The 25,614-nt window shown below is 48.5% G+C and overlaps 7 protein-coding genes across 7 annotated transcripts; 2 read left to right on the top strand and 5 right to left on the bottom strand.

Annotated features, from left to right (window-relative positions):
• Positions 1–640: 640 nt before the first annotated feature.
• VTN00DRAFT_6227 (uncharacterized protein) lies at positions 641–2,293 on the bottom strand (the record flags this gene model as incomplete). The annotated part of the gene is made up of 1 exon (XM_069432840.1): positions 641–2,293. One exon carries the CDS (start codon positions 2,291–2,293, stop codon positions 641–643), a length of 1,653 nt encoding a protein of 550 aa, XP_069288659.1.
• A 770-nt stretch (positions 2,294–3,063) lies between these two features.
• Positions 3,064–6,048, top strand: VTN00DRAFT_6226 (uncharacterized protein; the record flags this gene model as incomplete). Its single annotated transcript, XM_069432839.1, has 4 exons — positions 3,064–3,355; positions 3,418–3,605; positions 3,661–5,015; positions 5,070–6,048. The coding sequence occupies 4 exons, from the start codon at positions 3,064–3,066 to the stop codon at positions 6,046–6,048; spliced, it is 2,814 nt and encodes a 937-aa protein (XP_069288658.1).
• A 1,250-nt stretch (positions 6,049–7,298) lies between these two features.
• On the bottom strand, positions 7,299–12,946 carry VTN00DRAFT_6225 (uncharacterized protein; the record flags this gene model as incomplete). The annotated part of the gene is made up of 2 exons (XM_069432838.1): positions 7,299–9,675; positions 9,729–12,946. 2 exons carry the CDS (start codon positions 12,944–12,946, stop codon positions 7,299–7,301), a joined length of 5,595 nt encoding a protein of 1,864 aa, XP_069288657.1.
• Positions 12,947–13,321: 375 nt separating this feature from the next.
• VTN00DRAFT_6224 (uncharacterized protein) lies at positions 13,322–15,270 on the top strand (the record flags this gene model as incomplete). Its single annotated transcript, XM_069432837.1, has 2 exons — positions 13,322–13,899; positions 14,025–15,270. The coding sequence occupies 2 exons, from the start codon at positions 13,322–13,324 to the stop codon at positions 15,268–15,270; spliced, it is 1,824 nt and encodes a 607-aa protein (XP_069288656.1).
• Positions 15,271–16,017: 747 nt separating this feature from the next.
• VTN00DRAFT_6223 (uncharacterized protein) lies at positions 16,018–17,834 on the bottom strand (the record flags this gene model as incomplete). The annotated part of the gene is made up of 2 exons (XM_069432836.1): positions 16,018–17,588; positions 17,759–17,834. 2 exons carry the CDS (start codon positions 17,832–17,834, stop codon positions 16,018–16,020), a joined length of 1,647 nt encoding a protein of 548 aa, XP_069288655.1.
• A 1,903-nt stretch (positions 17,835–19,737) lies between these two features.
• On the bottom strand, positions 19,738–21,078 carry VTN00DRAFT_6222 (uncharacterized protein; the record flags this gene model as incomplete). The annotated part of the gene is made up of 1 exon (XM_069432835.1): positions 19,738–21,078. One exon carries the CDS (start codon positions 21,076–21,078, stop codon positions 19,738–19,740), a length of 1,341 nt encoding a protein of 446 aa, XP_069288654.1.
• A 1,448-nt stretch (positions 21,079–22,526) lies between these two features.
• VTN00DRAFT_6221 (uncharacterized protein) lies at positions 22,527–23,861 on the bottom strand (the record flags this gene model as incomplete). The annotated part of the gene is made up of 2 exons (XM_069432834.1): positions 22,527–22,833; positions 22,891–23,861. 2 exons carry the CDS (start codon positions 23,859–23,861, stop codon positions 22,527–22,529), a joined length of 1,278 nt encoding a protein of 425 aa, XP_069288653.1.
• Between the last annotated feature and the right edge of the window lie 1,753 nt (positions 23,862–25,614).

The following is a 25,614-nucleotide window of genomic DNA, read 5'->3' as shown; positions in this document are numbered from 1 at the left end:
CTGATCGTAACAGCCATGTTCCTGAATAGCTGCATGTACAGTTTGAAACCACAGTATTATAACTCTTGGATCCTCCTGCTTTGCACGCTGGTATGTAATCCTTCAATTATATCTTGTACGCAGCTCAGGATGGCGCTTGACAAATTTATAAGCCCAGTTGATGCCAATGACTGCAGTAGGATCCTGTAGACGCTCACAGAGTAATGTTTGTGCCATTGTACACAGAAACTCTGGCTGAATTGGAAAACCTTGTTTATCTGCCTCTAGTAATCGCTGAATAACTGTTGCTCTTCAATAGCCTTTAATCTATGGCCATTAGCACCTCCGCGTGGTTGTCTTCCTTTAAGGCGAGCGCGAAGGGTAGCCTCAGACACCCCAAAAATCTCTGCAGCCTTCAGTATTGATTTGACTTTTTGATTTTTATAAGCTCAATAGCCATTTGAATTCGGTTTTCTTGAGATAAAGGCATTTTTGATAGTGGTGGTGATAAAATGACGCGTTGAAAAAAGGAAGTGGTAGGGTGGAGGAAAAATTCGTCGCTCGCTGGTTGATTACGTTAAACCACGCAAATAGAAAGAGGGCACCTATGGACGCCAGAACCAAAATCGCCCACTCTATGAGGTATCTAAATAGATATCCATCATATGATCCGTATTCCACTCTGCCACCAAGTCTCACCGCTCCACCACCCAAACCACGGCCCGCACAGGGAATACCATCCCTGGCTGGTATCGCCAAACCCGAGCGCGCGAAGGGGACTCACGGGTACGGGCTCGATGAGCCACAATCCTCCCTTCGAGAAATCATCCGCGATAGGCCCTCCCGTGATCAGGAGCCAGACGGTTATGAACGCAAAGTTCGTGGCCCGCCTCAACCACATCGGCGGCTTGAAAGGTAGCACTTTCGGCAGGACTAGCTTGGCTATGAAGTATTGTGCCATTACCCCGGGGCCCTGGAGGAAGAAGAAGAGGAACGAACCGGAAAAGGGGCTCGTCGATTCGAATTGGCAGTAGCTTCCTGCGGTATGGATGAGGCCGCTGACGGAGAAGACGACGAGTACATGGATGATGCGACGCGTAATTGCTTGATGTCGTAGTTTCTCGGGCAGGCAGGACGTCAGCCAGCGGGCCGTCGAGGAGAATCCGAACCGGAAGATCTGGTGCCACCATGTGCCCCAGCAGCCTCCGAGGCCCTGGTCCAGGGCTTTGGGAAAAGCGGGGCCAAATGCGTCGGGGTAAAGCCATGCCGCATCGAGGGGGATCTTTGTGAGCGACTTGGTGAACCGTGGGAAGGCGAGGGATAATCCAAGGAATATGATGGGATTGAGAGATGTTACGTATTTTATGGCCGCGAAAATGCCGAGACCGCTGAGCACGAGACGAGATATGCGAAGGAGCAGGGGGGATCCAGCGAGGAAGCTGAAAGGAAAGGGAAAGGGTGGGGGAGGCGGGTTAGAGATGTCGCCCCAAAAGTACCGATCACGCATCATGATGAATTTGATAATGTCCAGGGATATGTACGACCAAAGCAATGTGAACAAAGCACGCTTGAGACAGTTCCGAGAAGCTTGGATCATCGTCTCCTCGTCGGATTCATCGGACACTGGGACACCCTCGTCGAGCTGTTTTCGAACTGACTTGGGCAGTGGCGGCAGGTTTTGCATGCGCCAGTTCCACTCAGCACCACGGTAGCTGAAAATCACATTTATGACCCAGTCGCAGCGGTGAAGAAATGCATCAGGAAATGGTTGCCATCTTAACACCTCTCGTTCCGGAGACACCACCTTCGACTCGGGGGAAGTCACTCCGGTCTTAGCCTGTGCAGCTGCTTGACGGTATCTTCTTGTGCTTCCATTGCTCGTGGCCTCTTTGTCCTTATTCGACAGTGCATCATTCGCCTGGCTATACTCAGTTTCATCCTGAGCAGTGACTGGAGCAGCTGTCGTCCTCTCGATTCTCTTGAAGTCCTTTTGCGCATCATTAAATACGAGAACTGTAGCACTCCAGATAAGCCACCAGGACGTAACCAGGCCCACGCTGTAGCCGTTGCCCACATTCAACGCTCGTATCCTCGCGAATGTGTAGAACCCCCCGGAGAGGAGGAGCAGAAAGCAGATGTAGCCGGGGACACGGTTCCTATGGGGAATGAATAATGGTAGAAACAGAAGAAAGAAATTGATCAAGACATGCTGCAGGAGAAGCGGCTGAAACTCTCCACGCTGCAGAGCAGCTTCAAATTGTTCGGTCCGCTGCCTGACAATGTCATGGTAAGAGTTGACAGTTGTATCGACCATTGCGTAGAAAACCTGCAGCGTCTATCGATTGCTAGACCGCTTCCGCTCTCTGTACATATCCAGATATCCTGTTCACAAGAGAGAAGAGACGTAAGAAAGAAAGACGGAAAGAAGGAAAGGGAAACTATCGGTCAGTGCGAGATAGGAATCAATAATGTTTCTTTAAGCTGAGGCTAGGAAAAGCCCACATCATCGATTTGCTGGCGCAGGCCAATCGGAGTGGGGATCGACAGTGCATAAAAAATAGAAGGAAAGTATAAAGCAACCAATCATCGTACAGAACTAGAGACGAGCGGGATCATGGTCGCGAAGGAAGAGGATGCAGACGGGCAGGTCTGTATATATCGAACGATCGTAGCGACCAGCGACCCAAAGCTCCAGCATCGGGCTCTGACGTCGATCCCCCCTGCTGTCCGCGTTAAGGTTGTGGAGTCGCGGCCTAGCGTGTTCCGCCGGTTCGCGCTTTGCCTGCACGGGAGCTTCCTCGCGTTCCGACTTTCTACATCTCGACTCCGCACCGCTTCGACTCTTGGAGCCTGAGCCGGTCTTGTGCTCTTTTCATCTTCTTTCTCATTAAGATTCTTTTCCTCTCTTATTGCCAACCACCGTACAAGATAAATACAGTGCTTTTTTACCGTTTAGGAACCTCTGCCGTGTGGAGGTGTGCTGTGGCAAAGTCCTAACCTAGTTGCATTCCCCATGTGCTTGGAGCTACAGTGCAGCTGCTGTCTTCCGCACATCTGAGAATCTGCATAACCCACCCCGCGATTATGGGACGGAATCCAAGCAAGCGTAAGGTCGATACGATCGATCTTACTGAGAATGATCATGACGAGTCGTCTGCCCATCGGCCCAGCAAAACTAGCCGGGTGGATGTGGATGTGCCAAATACACAGCTGAACATAAGCAGCGGTCAACGTTTTGGTGAAAGTGCTCTGTTCATACCGCTTAGTCAAGCCTCGCAAGTCAGTGGCTTTGATGAAGATGACGCTGGTGCTACTGCCTTGGTTCAGAATAGCCAAGACCTTGACGATGCCTCGTACGAAGAGTACAAGCTTTACGGTATGTATCAGTGATAGCTATCCAAAATTGACTCTATATAGGATGCGGCCTGACCTTATCAGGGGACCTCCACACGCGGATCGTGGGCGTGCGCTATTACACTGGGCACGCAACCATTGGAGAGCATGTCGTACTTAAAAGGGAACCTGGTAATCCTTACGACTCCAATGCCATCCGGGTGGACAACGTGATGGGCCATCAGATTGGCCATATTCCCCGTACCATGGCAGCCAAGCTGGCAAAATACATGGTAAGTTCGCTTTTCGAATATGTACATCGAGCAGGGTTGATAATTTTTCTGCCAGGACTCGAAAGATCTTCTGATAGAAGGAATCCTGAGCGGTGTAAAAGGCGATTTTGACTGCCCAGTTCTTTTGAAGCTTTTCGGCACCAGCGATCCTGTGAAACAGGCGGAGCTGAAACAGCAGATGGAGAAAGACAGATTGCCTTTGGGAGATCTTAAACGAAGGCTACAAGAGGAGAAGAGACGGCAGAAACAGCGTGAAAAGGAGCTTAAGGAAGCTGCGAAGAGATCGCGTGCGCTTGCCAAGGGAACGGGCCAACAGTGGCAGAGCCAGGGCGAGACGATGTTTGCCAACCTAAACCTGTCAACTCCGGACGATGCATACAGAGAGAGCCTCGAAGAACTCATCAGTCAGAGCATCACCTTAAATCCCAGAGAGATGGGCGAGGTTGTTGAGAAGTTTGGCGTGGATGAGCCAGACTTGGAAAAGATGCCGATGGCAGAAAACCCTCCGGGGTTGTCGACAGAACTTCTCTCGTACCAACGTCAAGGACTCGCCTGGATGATCGAAAAGGAGTCTCCGAGCCTGCCTGCTCCTGGATCCCAGGATGTCGTGCAGCTCTGGAAAAGATCAGGAAATTCTTTCACCAACATCGCCACAAACTACTCTACGAGACAGGCTCCTCCTCTTGCGAGTGGGGGTATCCTTGCCGATGACATGGGACTGGGCAAGACAATTCAGATCATTTCTCTCATTTTGGCCAACTCTCAACCCAAGATTGAAGGTGGTTCCAAGACAACATTGATTGTAAGCCCAGTTGGTGTTATGAGTAACTGGAGGGACCAGATTGAGGCCCACATCGACAAGGAAAAGGCTCTCCGTGTCCTCAAATACCACGGCTCAGGCAAGAAGGAAGCACCCAATCTTGATCAATATGACGTTGTCATTACGAGCTATGGCGCTCTTGCTACAGAGTACAACCCAGGCGCGAAGAAGCCTCCAGCCAAGGGCCTTTTCTCGATCCATTGGCGCCGTATTGTACTTGATGAAGGTCATACAATCCGCAACCCACGATCTAAAGGAGCTCTCGCTGCTTGCAATCTGAGAGCGGACTCCCGTTGGACACTGACCGGTACACCAATCATCAACACTCTCAAGGATCTTTACTCGCAGGTTCGGTTCTTGAGGCTCTCCGGAGGCCTGGAAGATATGGCAGTGTTCAATAGTGTTCTGATTCGCCCCCTGACATACGGTGATCAGGACGCCAGCCGCCTGCTCCAGGCGCTGATGTCGACTATCTGCTTAAGGCGTAGGAAGGATATGAAATTCGTCAATCTACGCCTTCCACCGATCAGGTCGCACGTCTTGCGTGTTAAGTTCCATCCTCATGAGCAAGAAAAATATGACATGTTCCTGTAAGTTTCTAAGCGACATGACATCTTGTTTTCGATCGCTAACGAGTGATATAGGTCTGAAGCCCAGGGTATGCTCTCGGAATATCAATCGAGGGAAAAGCAAGGTAACACGACATATTCCCATCTTCTCGAGGTTATCCTCCGTTTGCGCCAGGTCTGCAACCATTGGGCTCTTTGCAAGAATCGGATCGACAAGCTCATGGGTCTTCTGGAAGAACACAAAGTTGTTCAGTTGACCCCTGAAAACGCCAAGGCTCTACAGGACATGTTACAGCTCAGAATTGAAAGCCAAGAAGTGTGTTCAATCTGTCTTGACGTCCTGGAACAGCCGGTGATCACTGCTTGCGCTCATGCTTTTGATCGCCCGTGCATCGAGCAAGTCATTGAGAGGCAGCACAAATGCCCTCTCTGCCGTGCAGAGATCAACGACACATCTACGCTTGTCTCCCCGGCGGCTGAGCTAGGCGAGAACACAGATACCGTTGAGGCCGATCCAGACGCCCCAAGCAGCAAGATCGAAGCCCTTATCAAGATCTTGACCGCGCAGGGACAAGCCCCTGGCACCAAGACAGTCGTCTTCAGCCAGTGGACCTCATTCCTCGATATTGTCGAGCCCCACATCAAACGCAACGGTATCCTCTTCGCGCGGATCGACGGCAAGATGCCGTCCGTGAAGCGCGACAACTCCATCTACACTTTCTCCAACGACCCGGACTGCAAGGTCCTTCTCGCCAGTCTGAACGTCTGCAGCGTGGGCCTGAATCTCGTCGCTGCAAACCAGGTCATCCTTGCGGACAGCTGGTGGGCCCCCGCCATCGAAGACCAGGCCATGGACCGTGTCTACCGGCTGGGCCAGAAGCGCGAGACGACCGTGTGGCGACTCGTCATGGAGGGGAGCATCGAGGACCGCGTCCTCGAGATCCAGGAGACGAAACGCAAGCTTATGATGGCCGCGTTCCGCGAGACGGGCAAGAAGAGGAAAGCGGAGGATAGAGCGGCTCGGGTGGCAGATCTGGAGAAGTTGATTCGCTGAACGTTTCTTTATCCGTGCAGCAAGATGTCTCCTTTTTACCCAAGCTCTTACTTTCGGATCTTCTTGTTACTAAGTTTGTACTGATCTCTGTATGATGTTTTCGGCCAGATAACTTATGTTTTGGATACCTTTTTTTCCTTTATTATGTATCTACTTCTCTAATGTCAACCTGATTTTGAACTTTAATATTTTGGGGGGCTTGACTTGAGTGTGATGTCAATATGAATATCAATATCAATTAAATTTTGGAAACCAAGTCGGAAGTGAACAAGCAAGCAATAAATAAATACATCGTCTCATTTGGAAGATCACATTTACATCTATTAGTGCCTAGGTAGATAGAAGACACTATCCCGAAAGATGACAGGTTGAGATTTGCAAGTTTGGACGGAATATGATGGAACATTAATGTTGACTGAAAGATACAAAAAAAACTCCGGCAAAGAAGGAGGAGAGGGAAAAAAAAGACAAAGAGGTTTTAGTTTTATCCGAGTCAGAGTTTCAATAAATCACATGATGCTAGCAAGCTTTCATTATCAATCATGAATTAATTAAAAAAAAGAAACATTAGAACCCGTTGGACTTCTCGAATGAAGCCGTGTCCCCAGGAGCCACCAACCTAACCCAACCCGTTATCCTCATGTCCCATGTCCCGTGTCACCCATGTTTCCATCCCACTTTCGTTTTCCCTTTTTTTCGTTTCAAACGCATCAATTCCCTTCCATTCAACTTTCTCTAGGAGAAAAGAAAAGAAAAGAGAAAATAAGCGAAGAACAGGAATGGTAGGTTATGTATGTATGCAGACAATGATACAGGAGTAGATAAAATAAGGCAGAGCAGGCGATTCCAAGCAGTTAATTAGTAAAAGAAAGATCAACCCGTGGAACCATGAGAGGGTATCCTCGACGCTCCTTCTATCCATATCCATATCCACAACCGAAAAAAAAACGTGAGACCGTCCGTTCGGGTATATGTAGGTACCCAATGCAGCTGACCTGATCTGGGTTTCCGGTTCGAGAAGATTGGTATTTATCGGCAGAAAAAAACTGAAAAATACTATGAAGAAAGAGAAAGAAGAAATTTGGTATTTTGGGTATCTGTGTTTTCCTGGGTATCATCATAATCATAGGACGCACTGGGTCAAAGAAAAGGGCTGGCTAGCTAGCTACAAGAAAAACCAATAGTGAGAAAGTGTCATCAACAGATAATCGTCAGAAAAATAGTTTTGAACTGTACAGGAGAAAAAAGCATCATTGCTGCTTGCAGCTGGACCGACCGTTTTCATTTTGAGCTTGAGATTGGGGAGTCGGACATTTGGGTGATGGTTGTCCTTGTCCTGTGTTTTTGGAGCTCCCTTCTGTCCTTGCCTCAGTACTAGGGCCGTTGGTTGTCTGCTGAGGGTACTCCGTATCCTTATGGGAAGAAAAATTGTTCTGCGTCGCAGGCGGTGCAGGGTGCGATTGGCGTGTTGATTTCTCTGCGGCTTTCTCGGACACCGGAGGATTTGGGGTATGTATTGATGCAGCGGGTTCCACAGGTCGATTCGGCAAAGCACTACCCACCGAGGAAATCGGAGGCATCACAGCTGCTGGAGGGACAGTTACCATAGTTGGTTGTCGCTGAAGAAGGCTGGTATCCGGGGCCAAGGGGGGAGGCCCAACATTGTGTGCAGCAGGTGGAACAGGAGGTGTGGACGCAGCATTCTGCTGCAGTGGAACGTATGCATTTGGACGGCCATGGTAGTAATACGGAGGAAGACCCGCGTTCCAGCTGGTTAGCCCTGGAAGTCTCTGCGCCAACATGGCTGCTTGTCTTTCCGCCAACTTTTTCTGATAGGCCTCAGGATCATTCCGCCTCAGCTTTTCATCATCCAACTCCTGTTGAACATCCTTCTGTTCCTCCTCAGTCAATTTATCGTTGTCCTCCCTCTGGAACGTCTCCGTGAGAGCGATTTTGCAAATGATCTTTTGCTGGTCATCTTGAAGGATCTTGTCCAGCACAGAATCCTTGCCCTTAAATTTAAAGACATCTTCAGTCTTGACCTTTTTTACCGGGAAGAGATACTCCTTAACGGACTTTGATGCCGCGCGGACTGGGTTCTTCTTGTCAACCACGCGGAAAGAGAGCTGTGTCTTGAACACAGCCTTGTTGTAGATGACTTCTTCGAAGGTACCACCGGCAATAAAACGATAGACAAAGACATCCTTCTGCTGGCCAAGACGATATGCCCGCCCAACTGCCTGTTCTTCCCAAGTAGGGTTGAATCCGAAATCAAATATGATAACTCGGTTCGCACCAGGAATATTGAGACCAAGGCCACCGGCACGGGTTGAAATCAAGTAAACTTGCTGGTCAGAACCAGACTGGTTAAAACTCTTCGTAGCGTCTTGTCGACTGGCAATTGGAGTTCGCCCATCCAGGCGACGGTAATTTCGGTTGGAAGCTTGCAAGATGTACTCAATATAATCAAGGGTCGGAAGACTGTGAGAGAACACCAGGACCTTATCACCCAGTTTGATAGATTCTGAAATTATACTGTCCATTATCTTCACTCTGTGAGAGAGTTTGGGTGCCAAGAGATCAGTGACATTGGCAAAAAGTTCTCTTTGAGCAGCAATCATCATTTCCGATAAGCCTGCCTGGATGGCAGATTCATCTCCAGGCATTACCTCACCGTCAATATCATCGGACCTTCTATTTATCTTATGCCCGTCATTTGCTTGACCGAGAAGTTTATCCCTGAAGCAAGCTGGATGGTTACAACAGAGCGATAGGATTGCAAGCCAGGACCAGAGCTTCGGGTTTTCGACATCGCCTTTTCCTCCAAGCACAGAGTTGACATAGATGTCGTACGATTTCTTCTGCAAATCAGTCAAGGGCACGGTAATGACGAATTCGTTCTTTGGTGGAAGGCTTCCTTCGAGAACTGAGATGTCTGCACGGTTGACTTTTGGACTCAAATTCTCCTTCAGAACCTGAAGTTTCTTAAGAGATCTCCTTCTCTCAGTGTGGGTGCTGTCAATGTATAGCCCTTCCTCTATAGGCTCAACGTAGTTGGCTTTGAATTGAACAAGATTCCCGAGGTAACCGGGTGCAATCCAATCGACCATCGCATAGTAGTCGAGAAGATTGTTTGCAAGAGGAGAACCGGTCAAGGCAATGCGACTCTTGGACTTGAATTGGCTTGTCGCAGCAGCGATACCAGCCGACCGATTTTTCATCTTGTGGGCTTCATCGGCAACGATGATGCTCGGGCCTTCCAGGAGCTGTTTCTTGATCCGTCTATGCTGGCTCTCTTGCAAAGGCTTTCCTCTAGCCTTCGTTTCATTGTTAAGGACCCAAGTTCGAAAAATCTCATAGCTCATGATCAGGACACCACCATCTTCGGCCCAGGCCGATAACTCTTGGATTCGGTCATGGAATGCGCTTGCGCTGGTGATCTTCCGGATTTGCCCCAGATAACTTTTTCGTGGTGTCCACATTAGAAATTCCTCGTACCAATTCTCTATCAATGATGAAGGACAGAGGATCAAAGATTGTGATCGACGGAAGCATTCAGGTACCTGCTTCCGTACAGCCGGGTCACTTGAGGCAGCCGCTGCAGAGATGGTGACAAGGAGTGAAATTCTTTAACTGTTAGATTCTATCCATAAATACACCGGCAAAGATGAGTTACTCACACTTGCATTGTCTTGCCCAAGCCCATGGTATGAGCTAGAAGGCATCCTTCGCGCTTTTCGTCCTGTATCAGCTCACGCCACATAAACTGGATACCGCTAAGTTGGTGCGGCTTAACACGTCGGCCGATGTGAGGATCGAGGTATATGACTGGAGTCTCGAAGCTAACAGCTTGAAGCTTGGGATCATTGTTACTGACTCCGAGGCTTTCCAGTTTTCGTTCCAGTCGTTTTCGCTGTTCATCCTGGAGGGCAACACGACGCTGTGCGCTCTCCAGATTTCTCTTCACTTCCTGACTCTCTTTAACCTGCCTTTTTCGTTTTTTATGAGGTGTATGGGAGGAGGCTTCCTGTAGATTATTTTCCAACTCATCAGCCGAGCTATTGTCCTCAGTTGCTGGAGTTGTTCCTGCACCAGCCCTATCTCCCCTCGTGTCATAATACTCCGAAAGATGCGTGGAAAGTTGACTAGCAAATGTTTCAAAACTACCCTTGTCAGCTAGAGCATTCTTCACGTGGGTTTTTGAGATCCCTTTATCTGTAAGCCTGACGCAGTTGACCCAAGATATGTAAAGAGACGCCGTCCGCATGATGATCTGGCTCTCGGTAATATTCAGGCTACGTATCTTTTGCGCGTGATTGAGTATATTCCTGAGAGCTTCACGCACGCGGCCCCGCAAATCGGAAACGTCATAACGTGGGATATGTTTCGCCATCTGGTCTCGCTCTTCGTCAGGTAGACTTAATATTAATTTTGTCAACAGTCTCTGGCGGTCTTGGCGTTCTTCAAGCACGTCCCATAAGATCCGAGAAATGCCTTTGAAATCGTTGACATCAGGGAAGCTATGCCTTTTGTGAAATTTACCATCGTCGTTCTTTGAAGCTGCATCTTCGTGACCACGTAATTCTCCAGGAAATAGAGGAGAGGGGGGCGAAAAAAGCCATTCCAGATTCACGGGGGGTTCGTCAAGCTTCTCATCGGACGGTCGCACAGGATTTAGAGGAGGCGTTTCAATTTCGAATTCCTCAGCTGCCGCAGGAGGGCTTCGCGTAAGATCGATGCACTCAATTTCCTGCCCGCGTATAGATATTGTTGACGAAGGAAACTGGTCTGCTGGAAAACCTTGTTTACGAGCAGAAGGACTAGGTGTCTGGGCCTGCGTATGTCTGTCGGACTTACGTCTCTGCGCTCGCACTTCCCTCCTCATGCCAGAGGGGCTACTATTTTCGTCGCTGTTAGACGAAGATTCAGATTGGACAGGTGATGCCTCTTGCTGGACTTCGTCAAGTTCCATTGGACCATCATGAGACCCCAGGCGGCTGTTATCAGAGTCATAATCGATGAAATCATCGAGGGAATCTTCAAAACCGTCAGACTCTGAATGAAGAGATTCTTCGTCTTCGGGATGGGAAACTGTCTTCGGAACAGGCCGTTCTCTCGGTACTAACGGAGCCCGCGGTGGGCACTTGTCTTGTTCCAAGACTGAAATACGCCATTTTTGCGCCTCGATGTTGAAGATTGTCTGTTCCATGCTCTGGCATTGAAACTGTAGGTCCGGGACCTTGACATAGTCGTTAAAGCGAATCTCTTTCTGAATCCTTTTCAGGCGCTGTTCCAAAAGACTGATATCTTGTAATATCGCTTTCGTTTGTTGATTCCTGCTTCTATTTCTCTTTGCCATCACCCATATTCGCCGAGCTTTCCTCTCTTCCCTTGGTAGTTGGTCTTTTCGCCATTTGTCTTCGTAATCTTTTACACATTGAGCGATAACAGAGTCCACCTCGTCGAGAGTCAGATATCTTGACTTGCTCTGCGTAGCCTCCTGTCGCTCATCTTCAATTTCACGCCATGTATCAGGGTCATATTCCCCTTCTGAGCCCGAATCGCCATACAGAGGGTGGATATGTTCGTCACCATCATTAACCGGGTATTTCTCAAGAAGATAATCGTACGGGTCACGGGTCTTCAAAGACCTTGTCGATGATAGAGGACCAGGGACTTCCTCGCCACTCAACTGAGGCCACTCAGCTATCTTTTCTTGAGAAACTGTCACTTTGCCATCTCGCAAAGAATAAAGCGTAAAGAACTGCGGCTTGGAGCTTCCAATTGCAGAGCCATTGTAGGGAATCATAGCCCATTGCTCATTGTCCTTGATAGAACCGAGGTTTATCGGTCGCTGACGGTAAAGATGGTTCAGGCAGTTGTTGACAAAGAGCCGTTGCGCGGTTGGAAATCCAGGGCTAATAATTGTGAAGCTGTCCTCCTTCTCGTCATCTGGCAGTATCGGATAGAACAAATCATCTGGACAGAGTTTCTCTGGACCAATGTACCATTTCTTGGGCTGTGCGAGGTCTGATAACTGACGACTCTTTTTAGTGGATACACTGTCCGCCGCAGCATGGGTCCTCGCACTGAGATCGAGCCTCCGTCGCTTCTTTCCGCGTTCATCAATATGATAATGTTCCTGCTTGCGTAGGCGTGGCGTTGAATTTGAAGTGGTCATCTGCTTTTCAGAACGAAGAGGAAGAACAGGCTCGCGACGAGGGCTCGTGGTGTCTTTATTGAAATTGTCAATTTTAGCTGCATCCTTTAGAGCCGATGACGAGCTATCTACATTACGACGGGCTTGGTCTTCAGAAGGCTGGTCGAGAGTCCCGATTCCCGTTCCACTAAAATGATTTGTACCGAGACCAGGAGGAGTAATGAAAGCAGGCCTTAGTAGTCTCGGTTGCGGAGCAGAAGCTCTGGGTGGTGAAAATTGAGGTAGCTGAGCTGGTGACTCAGGCGCACATACGGAAGCCGCCGCGGAAATATAACCTTGAGGAGAGAAAGCACGTGCATGATCTGCAAACGCAGGATTTCGCGACAGAGTGCGCTGATACTTCACCGATAATTGACGGAGGTGATCGATCGCTCTGCGAATACTGCTGTAATGGCCAACCGCTTTCAGCCCGAGATCTTCACGAAGAGTATCTCTGTCTACATCGTTCAGGAGAGTTTCTCCGTTGATGAAGTTATCGCGGAGTGCAGCTTCGAAGGATGCGGGGTCTGGGCGCGGAGCTGGGGTCGCGGATTGAGACCATGGCGTCGCAGGATTATGGCACAGGTAAGCGACAACTTGATCAACCGTCCAGTCAAGCGGATCGTCAAGGTTCTGATCCATTTCGTCGATTATTCTTAGCACCGTTAGTTCTTTGAAGTAGCGGAAGCTGCGGAGCATTGGCAGCGCGAGAATAAGTAAAAGGACGTACCACGGGCTTCATGGAACTGCAAATAAAGAGGATAGATAAGTATAGCAAGGGGCCACTTCAGCTTCAAAATAAGTAATAACTGCAATTGCGATACATGGAGTGGACCGTGAATAACGTCAGGCAGCACGCGACTTGGATGGCCGAAGCTTTGCGGCGAATGCGTGAGAGCTGCTCAACCACCAAGGGTCCGGAACACGAGAAGCGCAGTGAAGTTGTGGACAGGACTCGTCCGAAGTCAGCAATATAAACAGCGGCGCCGGCTCCACGGCCGCCGCAGCGATGCTGTCTGGCGCGTCGATGCCGCGGGGGGGTTGTCGAGAGACGAGTTTCAGACGAGCTTCAAGATGTATGCGATGGCAGATCGGGCCATCGACGGCCTCTTTTCTGCCGCGGGCGGTGAGGCGGTCGGTGAGGCGGGCGCACCAGTGGCCGCTCGTGTGCTCGACCCCGCCGTTGCCAAGCCCCGCGACGCGCTGCTGCTCTGGAGGGGTCGATGCCGCTTAATAATTCTCGTCTTTCTCACCTTGACGTCGTTGTTTTCGTCACTTAAGACTCTCTCTGATCGCATCTGTCATGCCAATTGTGCAGTGCCAGGGCTGTGCAGATCAGTAGTGCCATCAATGGACGAGTCGATCTACTCCACCTACCCTCCCCGCCTGGACCCCGCACAGGAGCGGTTCCTGGTGACGACGGTGAAGGACTGGACCATTCACAATGGCCTCACTGTCAGGCCGTCTCCGGCGTCTCTTCCAGAGGGAACTGATCCGAAGGGAGTTTTAGCGACTAATGCGCCAGTGACTCTGTTCCCCAGTCCTTTTCCGAAGTCATGTTTCGAGAAAGCAAAGGCGGTTCAGACCGTGTACAATGAGTTATACGCGGCTATAGCTTCCGACGAGGCATGGCTTGGCAAGATTATGGAAGAGTGAGGATCCTTTTTACTTCTGCTGTTAAAGTGATACAAGACGCTTTTTGTCGTCTTTGCTTTGGTATATTATTAAACCCATTTGCGTTGACGTAGTTTTGGCTAAGAAACCTTTGAACCTGTAGACTCATTGATGTGGACGACTTCCTCTCGAAACTATGGAATGTTCACCTGGCTGTGAAGGAAGAGGGCTATGTTCAGCCTCTCTCTCTTGGTCTCTTCCGGTCTGATTATATGGCCCATACGCCGCCAAACTCGAACACAGCCTCGTTGAAGCAGGTAGAATTCAACACGATATCTTCATCTTTCGGCGGTCTGTCATGTCTCGTCACTGCAATGCACTCCGAACTGCTTTCCTCACCGCCAGGTCTCGCAGTCAGCTATCCGCCACATCCGTTGTTGGATGGAAGGCTACCACCTGAGAATACCGCAGTCCAGACTCTGGCCGCTGGACTAGCTGCAGCACATAATGCTTATGGACCATCAAAGTCCTCTCCTGCTCTCCAGTTGTGTGTCCTCTTCGTCGTACAGGAAAAGGAACGGAACATTTTCGATCAGATAGCACTCTCGACGCAACTCGTCAAGCACCACAAGATACCAGTTTTCCGTCTCGTCACTTCGGAGATTCTTAATCAGACGTCCATACCATCTTCTAATGCCTCCAGGCCTCTCATATACACGCCGCCTCATTCCCCTTCCACCCCGTTCGAAGTGACGACAGTTTACCTCCGCAGCTTCTACGCTCCTACAGACTACAAGTCAGAGCGTGACTGGGATGCCAGGATCCAATTGGAACGCTCCGCAGCGATAAAATGCCCTACCGTCCTCAACCAGCTTTCCGGGTGCAAGAAGATTCAACAGGTCCTTGCTGAACCTGCCGGGCCGGACAACCTATCTCGCTTCTTGCCTCGCACGGATCCCAGCATAATCGCAAAACTGCGGGAGACCTTCGCTCCGCAGTACGACCTTTCCTCCGACGGCCGCGGAAGAGAGCTGGCCCTGAACCCTGAGACAGCAGCGAACCATGTCCTCAAGCCACAACGCGAGGGAGGCGGCAACAACGTCTACAAGACCGATATCCCTGGTTTCTTGCGATCCATTCCAGAGACGGATTGGAAGCGGTGGGTCCTGATGGAACTGATCCAGACACCTCCCCTGGCGAGGAACACGGTCCTCAGGAGCGACGGCGAAGTGCTGAGCGGGAACGTCATCGGGGAACTGGGTATCTTTGGAACCATACTCTGGAAAGACGATGGCACAATCTTGCACAATGAGCAAGGCGGGTGGCTAATGAGGACGAAGGGGAAGGAGCATAACGAAGGAGGTGTGGCGGCTGGGTTTTCTTCTCTAGACAGCATTCTACTTTTCTAAAGTAGCATTACGGAGGCTTTAGTTTTATTTCCGCGATAGAACGTGCCTAGATTAAATATGAAACTCATTGTTGTATACAGTCCGCAAGAGAGTATTTACCGAAGCATCCTCATTGTAAGATGGCGTCTAGGTAACAGATTGTTTACTTTATCTAGCTTTAAACGCTCATTTTTAGTCAGAGAGTAAGAAGAGACAGTGCTGAGAAGCAGCACAGAATTCATAGTTAAACACAGTTGAGGCTAATTACAAGTTACTGAAGGATATACTCATCACACAGGTCTCTGGTAAGGGAAAGAGGGAAAGGAAAGAGAGACTTCCATCGCCCATCAATTAAATCAAACTCATAGGCGAGTTGAAGTAATTGACTTGACCTGCTCCTGAGAAATGAAATTGGGATCTGATTTCATTAGAAGATGAAACTAAGTGAACTGTCTGACAAGAATAACACCAAGGAACGAGTGTGCAGAGGGGCAAACACCTTTGTCTAAGGTAATTGAGTTCAAAACACATGAGTAGAAAAAAGTGGATTTGTGGAGATAAAGGAAGTCGGAGAGTATCTTGATCTTTTCTTCTTTCTTGTTCTTAGACAAAGGACACCTAAAAATATTGAATGAGATAAAGAGAGAAAGAGAAAGAAATAAAAATAAAGGATAAGTAGCTACTAGATACTGCAGAAACGGATCCCAACGCCCCGCAACTTTAAATGTCCAAAAGAGGAGTCAGTAATGCACACCCACATAGCACCACTCAAGGCGACGGATACGAAGCACCCCCGAAGCGTCTGATAGACTCGTTAAGGTACTGCTCCACACTAGAAGGCATACCATCCCCCTGCATATTCTGTGGCGTGAAAGGATTGTTTCGGCGCATAACCTCGTCAGTGTTGGTATTCAGCGCATGGCGGCGGTTATTGAGGATGGAGTACGGGCCAGAACCGTTGAAGCGGTAGCGGTTGAACCATTGGGGCTCAGGTTCAGGTTCGGGCTCAGTGGATTCAGGTTCAGGCACTGGGGCCTCCGGATCCTGTTTGATGCGTTTTTCAGCCGCAGTCTCTTGATGAGATGTTTGCTGGTTGATAGATTCCAACGAAGGGAATCCGTTTCGGCACGTTTGACGGGGTCGTATGTCACTGAACGGACTGGAGAGGACGGCCTTTTGTGGCTTGTCGACAGGGGAAGCTTTGGATGCGGGTTGATCGACTCCAGGTGGTTGGGAGGCTCGTTGGTGACGGTTTACCGTGCTCCAAGGCATGAGGATTCTCAAATTGTTGGGAGCGTTTCTATGACCTCTGGAACCCTTTTTCTGCTGGTTATCGATATCAGCTTGTTCCCGAGATCCGTGGCGTCTTTCTATCTTGGGAAGACCTGACGCGCGAAGCTCTTCGTCGTCTGAATCGGGACTTGCCTCTTCTCGTCGAGACTCATGAGCGGTATTGATGGTATTATCCTCTTCTGACAAAGGAGCCTCAGTGACCTCTATTTCCTCTCCAGCCTGTGACACCCGCAACCCATTTATTGACGTGCTGGGACACTTCCATCGTCTCGTACGGCTAACTTTGGCGTTAGGCTCTTCTCCAGGTTCATTCTCTTTGGATTTCTTCGAAGATTTCCATGGTAGTTCGCTTGGGTCAAGCTGCTGCCACGTATCAAGCTGCCGTTCTAGTGCCGTCTCTGAGAGCCGGTAGAAGAGATCAATAGCGCGAGCAATACGCCTGCTTGGAATATGCGGTCGTCCGTTCTCGAGGAAAGTATCCAAAGGGAAATAGACAGGTTGTGCTGGGATAAGCGTCTTCGCCCGCAGACGAAGCGGAACACGCTTGGCACCGTCGGAGGTTGGATCGGTGTATTCCACAACCATAGTGGTATTATGTGCTATCTGGTCTGGGGTCCAACGTTCGACACGCTCTACTTCCACTCTGGCTATTGTTCCACGGCGGGTTGCCCAGCAGGATAGCCCCAGCGAGCTTCGAGCTTCACGCTCTCGTCGCATGTTGAGGACATTGTCTGAAGGTAGATCACTTGTTGTCATCCGAGCCTTGATGTCACGGTAAGTCAATCGACTATCGGTGCGCATCCAGTATTCCAGGAGCCATCCAGGCGGACGAACGGATATGTATCGTGGAAGGAACGTGAAGTTACGAAGTGGAGTTCCATTGGCGTCTTTCACAACCATCCCATCCTCAACTAAATCCGTTATAGGCATCTGTTGTTCCTGGGAAGGCGGGTCCAATCTAAAGAGAATAGGCGGAAGATTGGCTTCGGAGTATGGTGCATGATGAGGATGGGTACATGTATGAAGCGGGTGTGGAGTGTTGGTATCTGCAATGTTGGTCAGCTTATTCTCTTCTGAAAATGGAGGACTGACGGACGATGACATGATGTGTTATTCTGCTGCGGACCTACTATCTTTGTTAGTTAATCTCCACCACAAACAAAATTAGTAGATGACATACTATTTGCGGCTGACGCATATGATGCCTGTGACATACTGTCTGTATGACCTCCAGAAACCTGCAGTTGATCTTCTCTCTCAACACATGAAGTTGAATTTGTTGAGTTGTCCATGTGTGGGCGCTGTATGTTGGATGGGGACGACATGGTAGTATTAACTAGACATTCACTTTCCCGTAGAACATGTTCACTGGGATAGGTGTCGTGAATAACAAACTGCAATATGTTTTTTGATTTCACTTTCTGTCAAGGGGGTCCTGCTTCTCATCAAGGCAATGCAGTGTAAATTAGAGATTATGACGCGTCGAACAACAGCAGAGGCCTAGACACTCGACTAGCTTGATATTAGAAATAGGATAACAGTGTTAGTGGAAGCAAACTCGGGTAAAGAAACGAGGATCTATTGGATAAGGTGGAAAGTTCCAGTTTCGATAGGGGAAAATCCTTAACGAATGATGAGCCGCTGCTCCTTTAAACAAACAGCACGGCTTTGCTGGGAGGTCTATGATGGATTATCAGTGATGTGAAAGGAGCAAACACAGGGTCAAACCCCCTCAAGCCTTCCTGGAATCCAGCTAAAGCCTTATTCCGGAGAGTTACTTCACCATATCTATCTTTTTGAATGCATTATAGACACTTACCCTAGTGCATAGTTTCAATTATTGGCGAAACTGGGTAAGTCTAATTGTAAGTTTCGAGTTATTCACTAGTACTTTCACTTCTAGGAATGAATTCGGAAGTTCTTGATACCTTTGCAAGGTGAAAAGAACTTTTCCCTCCCAAATGACTCAGGAATATTCAACACCATTCATTCTACGTCCTATTACACAGTTGGTGGCTTCATCTCGGAAGTGATGGATACCGGTGTATGATGAAATAATTTCAGCTGTTATATTTTATGGATTTTGCAAACGAGTTCTATATATAAGTTTCGAGAACGTGTTTGCTTCCGTAGAAACCAGGGTAACTGGTATAACACTCATGAGACCACAAGTTTAAAGTAGCAAAATAATATCAAGCAACTTATAGCCTACAACTCTGTAGTCTGACACTTACGTATCATCAACACGGAATGGTCAGGGTATGTCGTAAGCCTACGATAAGAATTATATGTCACGATTGTCCCGCTTCGAGCCAAGTAATCGAAACCGGTTCTTGCGACGAAATAGCATACCTAGCTGCATGTTAGTTCATAATTTTTCAGTCATAATTATATGGTTCTTGGGAGGGTATCAGATAATGAACTGCCGCTCTTAGTAAACAAAGGATTTTTTTCTTGCAGGTCAGTAAGCTGGAGCGTATGCGCGATTATAATCGAAATGTTAAAGCCGAGAAATTTTACGAGGATAATGAATACCTAGGTACTAATATATAGGAAAAAGAATTATATTTAGAAGCAAGCATCATTATCAAGCATGATCAAAAACAGAATTGGATATTGAAAAAACGAAATCAGAACATGCACATGACACCGGATGGTAGATTGTTTACAGTGAACTCGGCGGGAGAATTAATAGAAGTGAGAAATCGGTACAACAAATGTTCCAAGTCTATTTCAGCGACGGAAAAGCGGCACTCGAGGTGCTGGCGAATTGCCAATTGCCGAAGTCGGCCCAGGAATTAGTGTAGACAGGTGAAATAAGACAAGACAAAAATACAAAAAAAAAAAAAAACTAGTCAGCGCTCGCGCCTTACTGACAAAATTCGGCAGCTCCTGTGCTGCGGCCCTGCGAGGGGACGTGGGGTTGACAACCATATAGATAAGGTTATGCCACCGTCGGAACTATAGCCGTGGACGGGGGCCCTCTTGGCATCCAACTTTATGTGAACCACGGGGTTCGTACCGTGAGGCATCTCCAAGAATAAATACCTGATTCGAAAACAGAAACTCAAAAGGACAAACAGACAATCTCCAGAACTTCCGTATACAACCGATATAATCCAGTGTCTCTTCCCAACGTTGAACAACAAGTCGTGAACATCATCTCAGGACCAGAAGTCCTAGTCTCTTTCCCGTCTAAAAGTCGATGGGCTCCTTTCTATATGGGAGGAGCTCTGCGAGGGCTCTCTCACCCAGGTAGTACTGCTGGATGAGGACGTCGAAAGGCACGGGCGATCCGGCCCTCGTCATGTCCTCATCCAGGACAGAGCAAATGCTCTCCTTGTCCACAGTTTCTTTATTGCATTCGCTCTCGGCGAATACGCTCTCAAGGCTAGGCGAGCAAATTGCGGTGTCCACAAAGCGGTACACCTGCGGCCCATTGGGGCCTAGAGTCAGGGTTGGTGGCTCGAAAACTTTGTCAAAGGACCCCTTCTCCATATAGTTGTTATAAAACTCGACGTCCTCAGAGTCCATCGAAAGACGGCGTACAAAAGGAGAGTATCCGGACCCGGACAGCTCGATCTCCCGTGGGTCAACCACGGCCTCTGGAGTCTGAGGACTCGGTGACGAGGATGGCGTGTTATATTCAACAGCCCCAAGGAGTTCCAGGAGCTGGCGCTCGCTTTCGCGATGCGCTATATAGTCGTCGATTGTAAGGCCAGTATAGTCAACAGATTTTGCCTTGACGGGCTCATCGCACTCCATCTCGGAACTCTCGTCGGAGCATCCACTGCTGGCCTCTGACATAGTCTCGTCAGACGAATACTCTTCACTCTCCTCTGGTATCACACATCTCTCGACAGATGGCTTGGTCGTAGGTCTGGTGGTAGATTGCTTCTTAGCGTACTGATCAGGGACCGGGATTCTTCCGCCTGCTTCACCTAGTTGGGGGTCGATAAGTCCCGGAGTCAGACCGCGAGTGGAGTTAAGAGCCGGATCGATTCCCTTCTGGATCATCGCCTTGACAATCTCACCCTCGAGCTCAGCTGTCTTCTTGTTTCCCGAACCCCAGGCAAGCATCGAGAAAGCCTTACGAAATCTCACGCCACGTTGCTGTAAGGCATTTGGCTTTATTCTAAATATCGGATGCATACGGTTGGTGATGTCGCAGAGACGGATACGTCTATCGAGTCTCATCCAGGCCTCAACACGGAACTCCTCGACATTGGAGGAGATGTTGTCAGGTAGTACCGGGATCTCACGCAAGTACTGTCCGTGGATAGGATACGACATTGTTGGTGGCTCGTCGGTGCGCGCGTTTGTGACAGGAGGCTTGAAGACGTACATTATATCGGGAAGATTGTTGATAGACCAGTTCACCTGCTCCGGATGGTGGGAAGTCACGTTGCGAAAATCATTAGCTGCAATTGCACTGTGCTGGCGCGGCACGGCATAGCCTCTAGCAGGGCTTTTCTGCAGCGTTCCTTTCTTGCACTGGGCAAGCTTGGCTGCCTTCTTAGAACGAGAGACAACCATTTTGAGATGAAATTTGTAGTCTTGACCGAATTGGTTTTTGAGAGAGTCAGTGCAGTGGCCAAAGGGCTAGAAATTGATAGTCTGTCGGAGAACAACAGGTCGGCTTCAGAATTTCCAATTGGCGGATCCGGCTCTCGCAGATATAATTCCACGAGCGACTAATATTGCAATCTCGTTTTCGCAAGGTGCCAGATTGAAGAACAGAAACAAGCTATCTTCTCGAGATAGGGGAGCAAAGAAGACGGCCTCAGGCGACAGAGCTGCTCTTAAGAACGCAATTGGATGATAAAAGTGATTGTCCGAAGGAATCTCGGGAGATGTCACAAAGTGGAACTCGAGAGAACGGAAGAAGTGGACTGTCGAAATCGGAGCTCTGACAGGAGAAAGAAGTAGTCCTTACTAATAGAAGTAGATACGATACTCGAAAAAGCGCAAGCTGCCTTTCAGAGTCTAGTTGGACAGAACAGAAAAAGCGGAATTCCGAACAAGAGCTCGAACAGCAGGAGTTCTCGAAGACAGAAGGATACAGTAACTCGAGCGTGTATAATCCGTTCTTCAGAGCACAATTGTGTGAAAGCAAACAGTGAACGTTGAAGGTATCACAAGGTAAATTTACAGAGTGGAAGGAGGATAGGAGAGTGGGTAGTCAGAACTGTAGCTCGGACAAAAGAAAGGAGTAGCTCTCGGAGACAGAAGGATATAGCAGACTGAAGTGAGCGCAATCTCTTCTTGACAGTACAATTGAGTGAAAGTGAACGTCTGAAGTGGTTTCAGAACAGATTTCACCACGGAGAGGAGATCGAGAAAATAGGAGAAGCGGATTGTCCGAACAAGAGGTCGAACAAAAGAAGTTCTCGGGGCAGGAGGCTGGAGACCGTACAATCGACCGAGTAGAAGTCGTCCTTATGAGCCCAATTTTGTGAAAGCGAGTACTTGAGATGACCACCGTGAAGACTTGAAAATGTTCGTTCGAAGACTTTGATATGAGCGAGAGAAGACGATTGTGAGATCTTGAGAAAGCAATTGTGTTCTTTGGGAGAGATGATTTCGAGAAAAGAAAGAATTTGTGGGAAAGAAATACATACTTAACCGAAGGGGCATTCATTCACTTTCATTTATAGTTCTTGCTGAATGAGGCTGGGGGTGCCTTGTGGGTGAATGAGTGCTGGAGGGCACCCCCCCCCCTCCCCCAAAACAACATCTCAGTTCCACGAGTGTCACTGACGCTAAGTACGCAAAGTTACAGAAAACAGGAAGGAGAACATAAGATTGTCGGGCCTGTAGAACTAGAGTTGTCGTTAGGAAGAAGTCAGCAGATCTCGAGGAAGATATCCAAAGAAAAACCGTTATCTCATATTTCTAGTCGCTCTCACTGATATCCCAAAACCTTTCACATCCAAAACTTCGTTCTATTAATTCTCCTGTTTGTACAGCTTGAATCTCCCTTTCTAAGGATGATATAGTAACCTTGCCCGATGCTCCCCCGCTATGGTCTGTTCCCAGTCGTCGTAGTCCAAAAAAGTTTTCTGCTCAGAATCGGATGGTCTGTCCTTGCTCTCGTCGGTAACCCAGTCCTCGTAGGTCTGTCCGCTCTTTTTCAGGTATTCCTGCAGTTCCATTGTCGTAGTGCTCTCTTCGGCTTCGTCGATGGAGTCCCGTGCCTGTCTACCGGTCACAGCAAGATTGGATTCCTGGTCTGGGTACTCGGGGAAGTTTTCCCTCCACGTATCTTCAAAGGTAGGGTGCCTGCGACTTCTGCGAAAGACCAACGTTAGTTTCTGTTCGAGCGCGTCAGTAGTGCCAATAACGTACCTCTTGCGTGGCCGCGGCTCATGCCTTTGAGATTCGGTAGTGTTACGGATAGGAGCAAATTCATTTGCTGCCCTATGCGAGGTCCGCTTCAGACGCGGAGAGCCCTGCTGCGAAGGATGCCTGGTAGAATCGAAGTCGTTCCAGTTATCTGGAAGAGGGATACGCCCTCCAGCTTCTCCTACAGCGGGGTTAATAAGCCCAGGAGTCAATCCTCTCGTTGTGTTCTGCGCCGGATCAAGTCCTACTCCCTCCAGTGTACGAGTAATTGCAGCGATAGATGAACCAGATCCCCAAGCAGCCACGTTAAACTCCTGTCTGAACCGATAGCGCCGCATCTGAATTTCGCTGGCTGTGATCTTGTAGGCTGGATTAACACGGTCGATGATGTCCTGCGGGGTGATGCGACGATCCATGCGAGACCAGGCCTCCACTCTCCATCCTTCAACCCTGGATGATATCTGATCCGGGAGCACGGGGAAGTAATTCACTTGGTTGCCGAAGATAGACGTCGTCTTAGGGACACGAGCCCTGGACTTTGTGTGAACTCCTTTCGGCTTAAGGACGTAGAGTATATCAGGCAGGTTATGGATACTCCAATAGCGTTGATCGGGTTTGACGGTGGTCAGGTCATCCTCCCTCGGCGCTCCTCTCCACCTGAGTTTCCCGACACTCTGCTCTGCAGTTTGATCTTGAGGTTGAGGCTGAAGAGAAAAAGGAGGAAGCCCTTGCGTGGGATTAGAAGATCTGCTCGAGCGTCCAGAGGCCGGGTTCAACGAAAAGGATGACATCTCCTGAAGCGAGCGTGACGTGGGACCGACTTCTGGAAAAGGGGTATTGGAACTCTCAGCGGCTGTTTCCAACTCATCTGCTTCCAGATGTGCTTCTTCCACCTGGCATTGGTCTTGGTCTGAAGAGACATTCTCTGCTAGAGACCGTTTCTTCTTTCCTGGGGTCCTAGTTTGTGGTGCCATCTTTGTTGTCTTTAGGAATGATGCTACTAGTAAGAAACCTATATAGGAAAAAAGAATATCTAGAGAAGAGTATAGAGTTGGAATATTTCTGCAGATTATATGAAGACAAAAAACAAGAAGTTATCCTTTGAAGTAAACTGCTTTTGGCTGAAATTTGTGAGTGGAGGAGGGAAGTGGCAGAAGTAAATCGACAGATTTATAGAATATACATAGAGACAGATTGGAGATAGTTCTTTCTACAATTCAGTTGTGAAGGACGCATCCTTTGTTGGTGGTAAATCATGCATTGTCGCTTTTTCTTTCAACTTGTGTAGGGATTGTTTGTTAACAGCGACAGAAAATAGAAGAAAGGGGTGTTTCTTGATAAACAAAAATGACACATCTTGACTGCTATTCCTCTATTCCTAAAGGGCCCAGATGGGCTGCCGTCCACGTGCTGTGAGATTTATACCTGTCATAGAGCTTTTTACCGATCTCACTGCAGTCTGTCTTTCATATACAAACGCGGTTGTCAAATTTAGCCGGCTTTAGTAGTCTGCTCATTTTGGACCGTATACTCAAGTGGAAAGTATTTGTGGTTTCTAAAGATAAATTATGTACGGCGTTCAAATGCAGGTGGTATCTAGGAATTTACAAGAATTTAAAGCAGCACAAGACAGCCTTGGAGCAGATAGTATATAAGGATGCATGAAAGGAACACGACTTTATCTTGCTGGACTAATGAGGCACCACAGTAAAAGACAAGAAGAAAACGACTGAGCTCCACTCCAGAGTGTTATTAAGATCTATGACATGCTACTAATATTGGGACCAGAATATCTGTTTCAAAGATACTAGAAGTGAGGTCCGCTGAAGATGCTGCGATAACGGTAGGCAATGGACATATCTCATCGCCAATGCATACAACGGTGACATGAAAAACAGCACAAGCATCGATGCATCGGGACGTGATATACTTGTTACGAGAGAAGCTGATGTTGGATAGATCAAGATTCTCTTGGATCCTTGATAGTATCGGATGGATTTTTGCTATAACAATGATGGCGCCTTGATGCCTCGTTCAACTCGCGGACTTATTGGTCAATGATTATAGTAGAGGGTCGAAAGCATACGAAGTTATGGCACAGGTTCAGGCGTCTGAATACGGCCTGATAAGAAGCTGTCTGGATATCGCATTCTCAAAACATCAATATAACGAGTTTGTAAAGATCAGGAATAGGCAAGGGGTGATAGCAAAACAACACCCTATGCTGCAAATTCTTGAGCGTGCCTCAACAGCAACAGGTAGATGCGGAAAAGTGTAGAGAATTTTTGAAGACAGGAAAAGCTTTGGGAAACCGTAAATAGCACGGCTTCGTAGGGATTCCTGCCATTTGCAACAGATAGCCAGCAGCCATGAAGACGCAGGACACACACAGAGTGTAAGTTCAAAAGATAGGATGAGATTGTTAGAGTAGGAACTCGAATAGGAGTTCTTAGAGCCTGCACGAGCAAGCTTTTCGTGAGTACTATAGATGAAGCTGGACTGAGCTCCATGCTATACAGGAACATATATAGAGCCTTATGTTTGAAATTGAAGATTATACTTTCTGATGTCGTATAGAGTGTAAAAATGGCTGGGTAGTCTAGAAATGGACAACTCTGGGCCATCAGGCAACATTGGTCGCGCCTTCACTTGCTTTGGGGGCCAGATCTCCCAAGCAGAGTGAGCCTCTTGAGTTGACCAGGCTCTCGTAATAGGGCAATATGAATG

This window comes from Thermoascus crustaceus (assembly GCF_041956765.1).
Source record: "Thermoascus crustaceus strain CBS 181.67 unplaced genomic scaffold VTN00scaffold_3, whole genome shotgun sequence".
NCBI lineage: Eukaryota > Fungi > Ascomycota > Eurotiomycetes > Eurotiales > Thermoascaceae > Thermoascus > Thermoascus crustaceus.
Note: the sequence above shows the minus strand (reverse complement) of the source record. Positions and strands in the feature narration are given on the sequence as shown.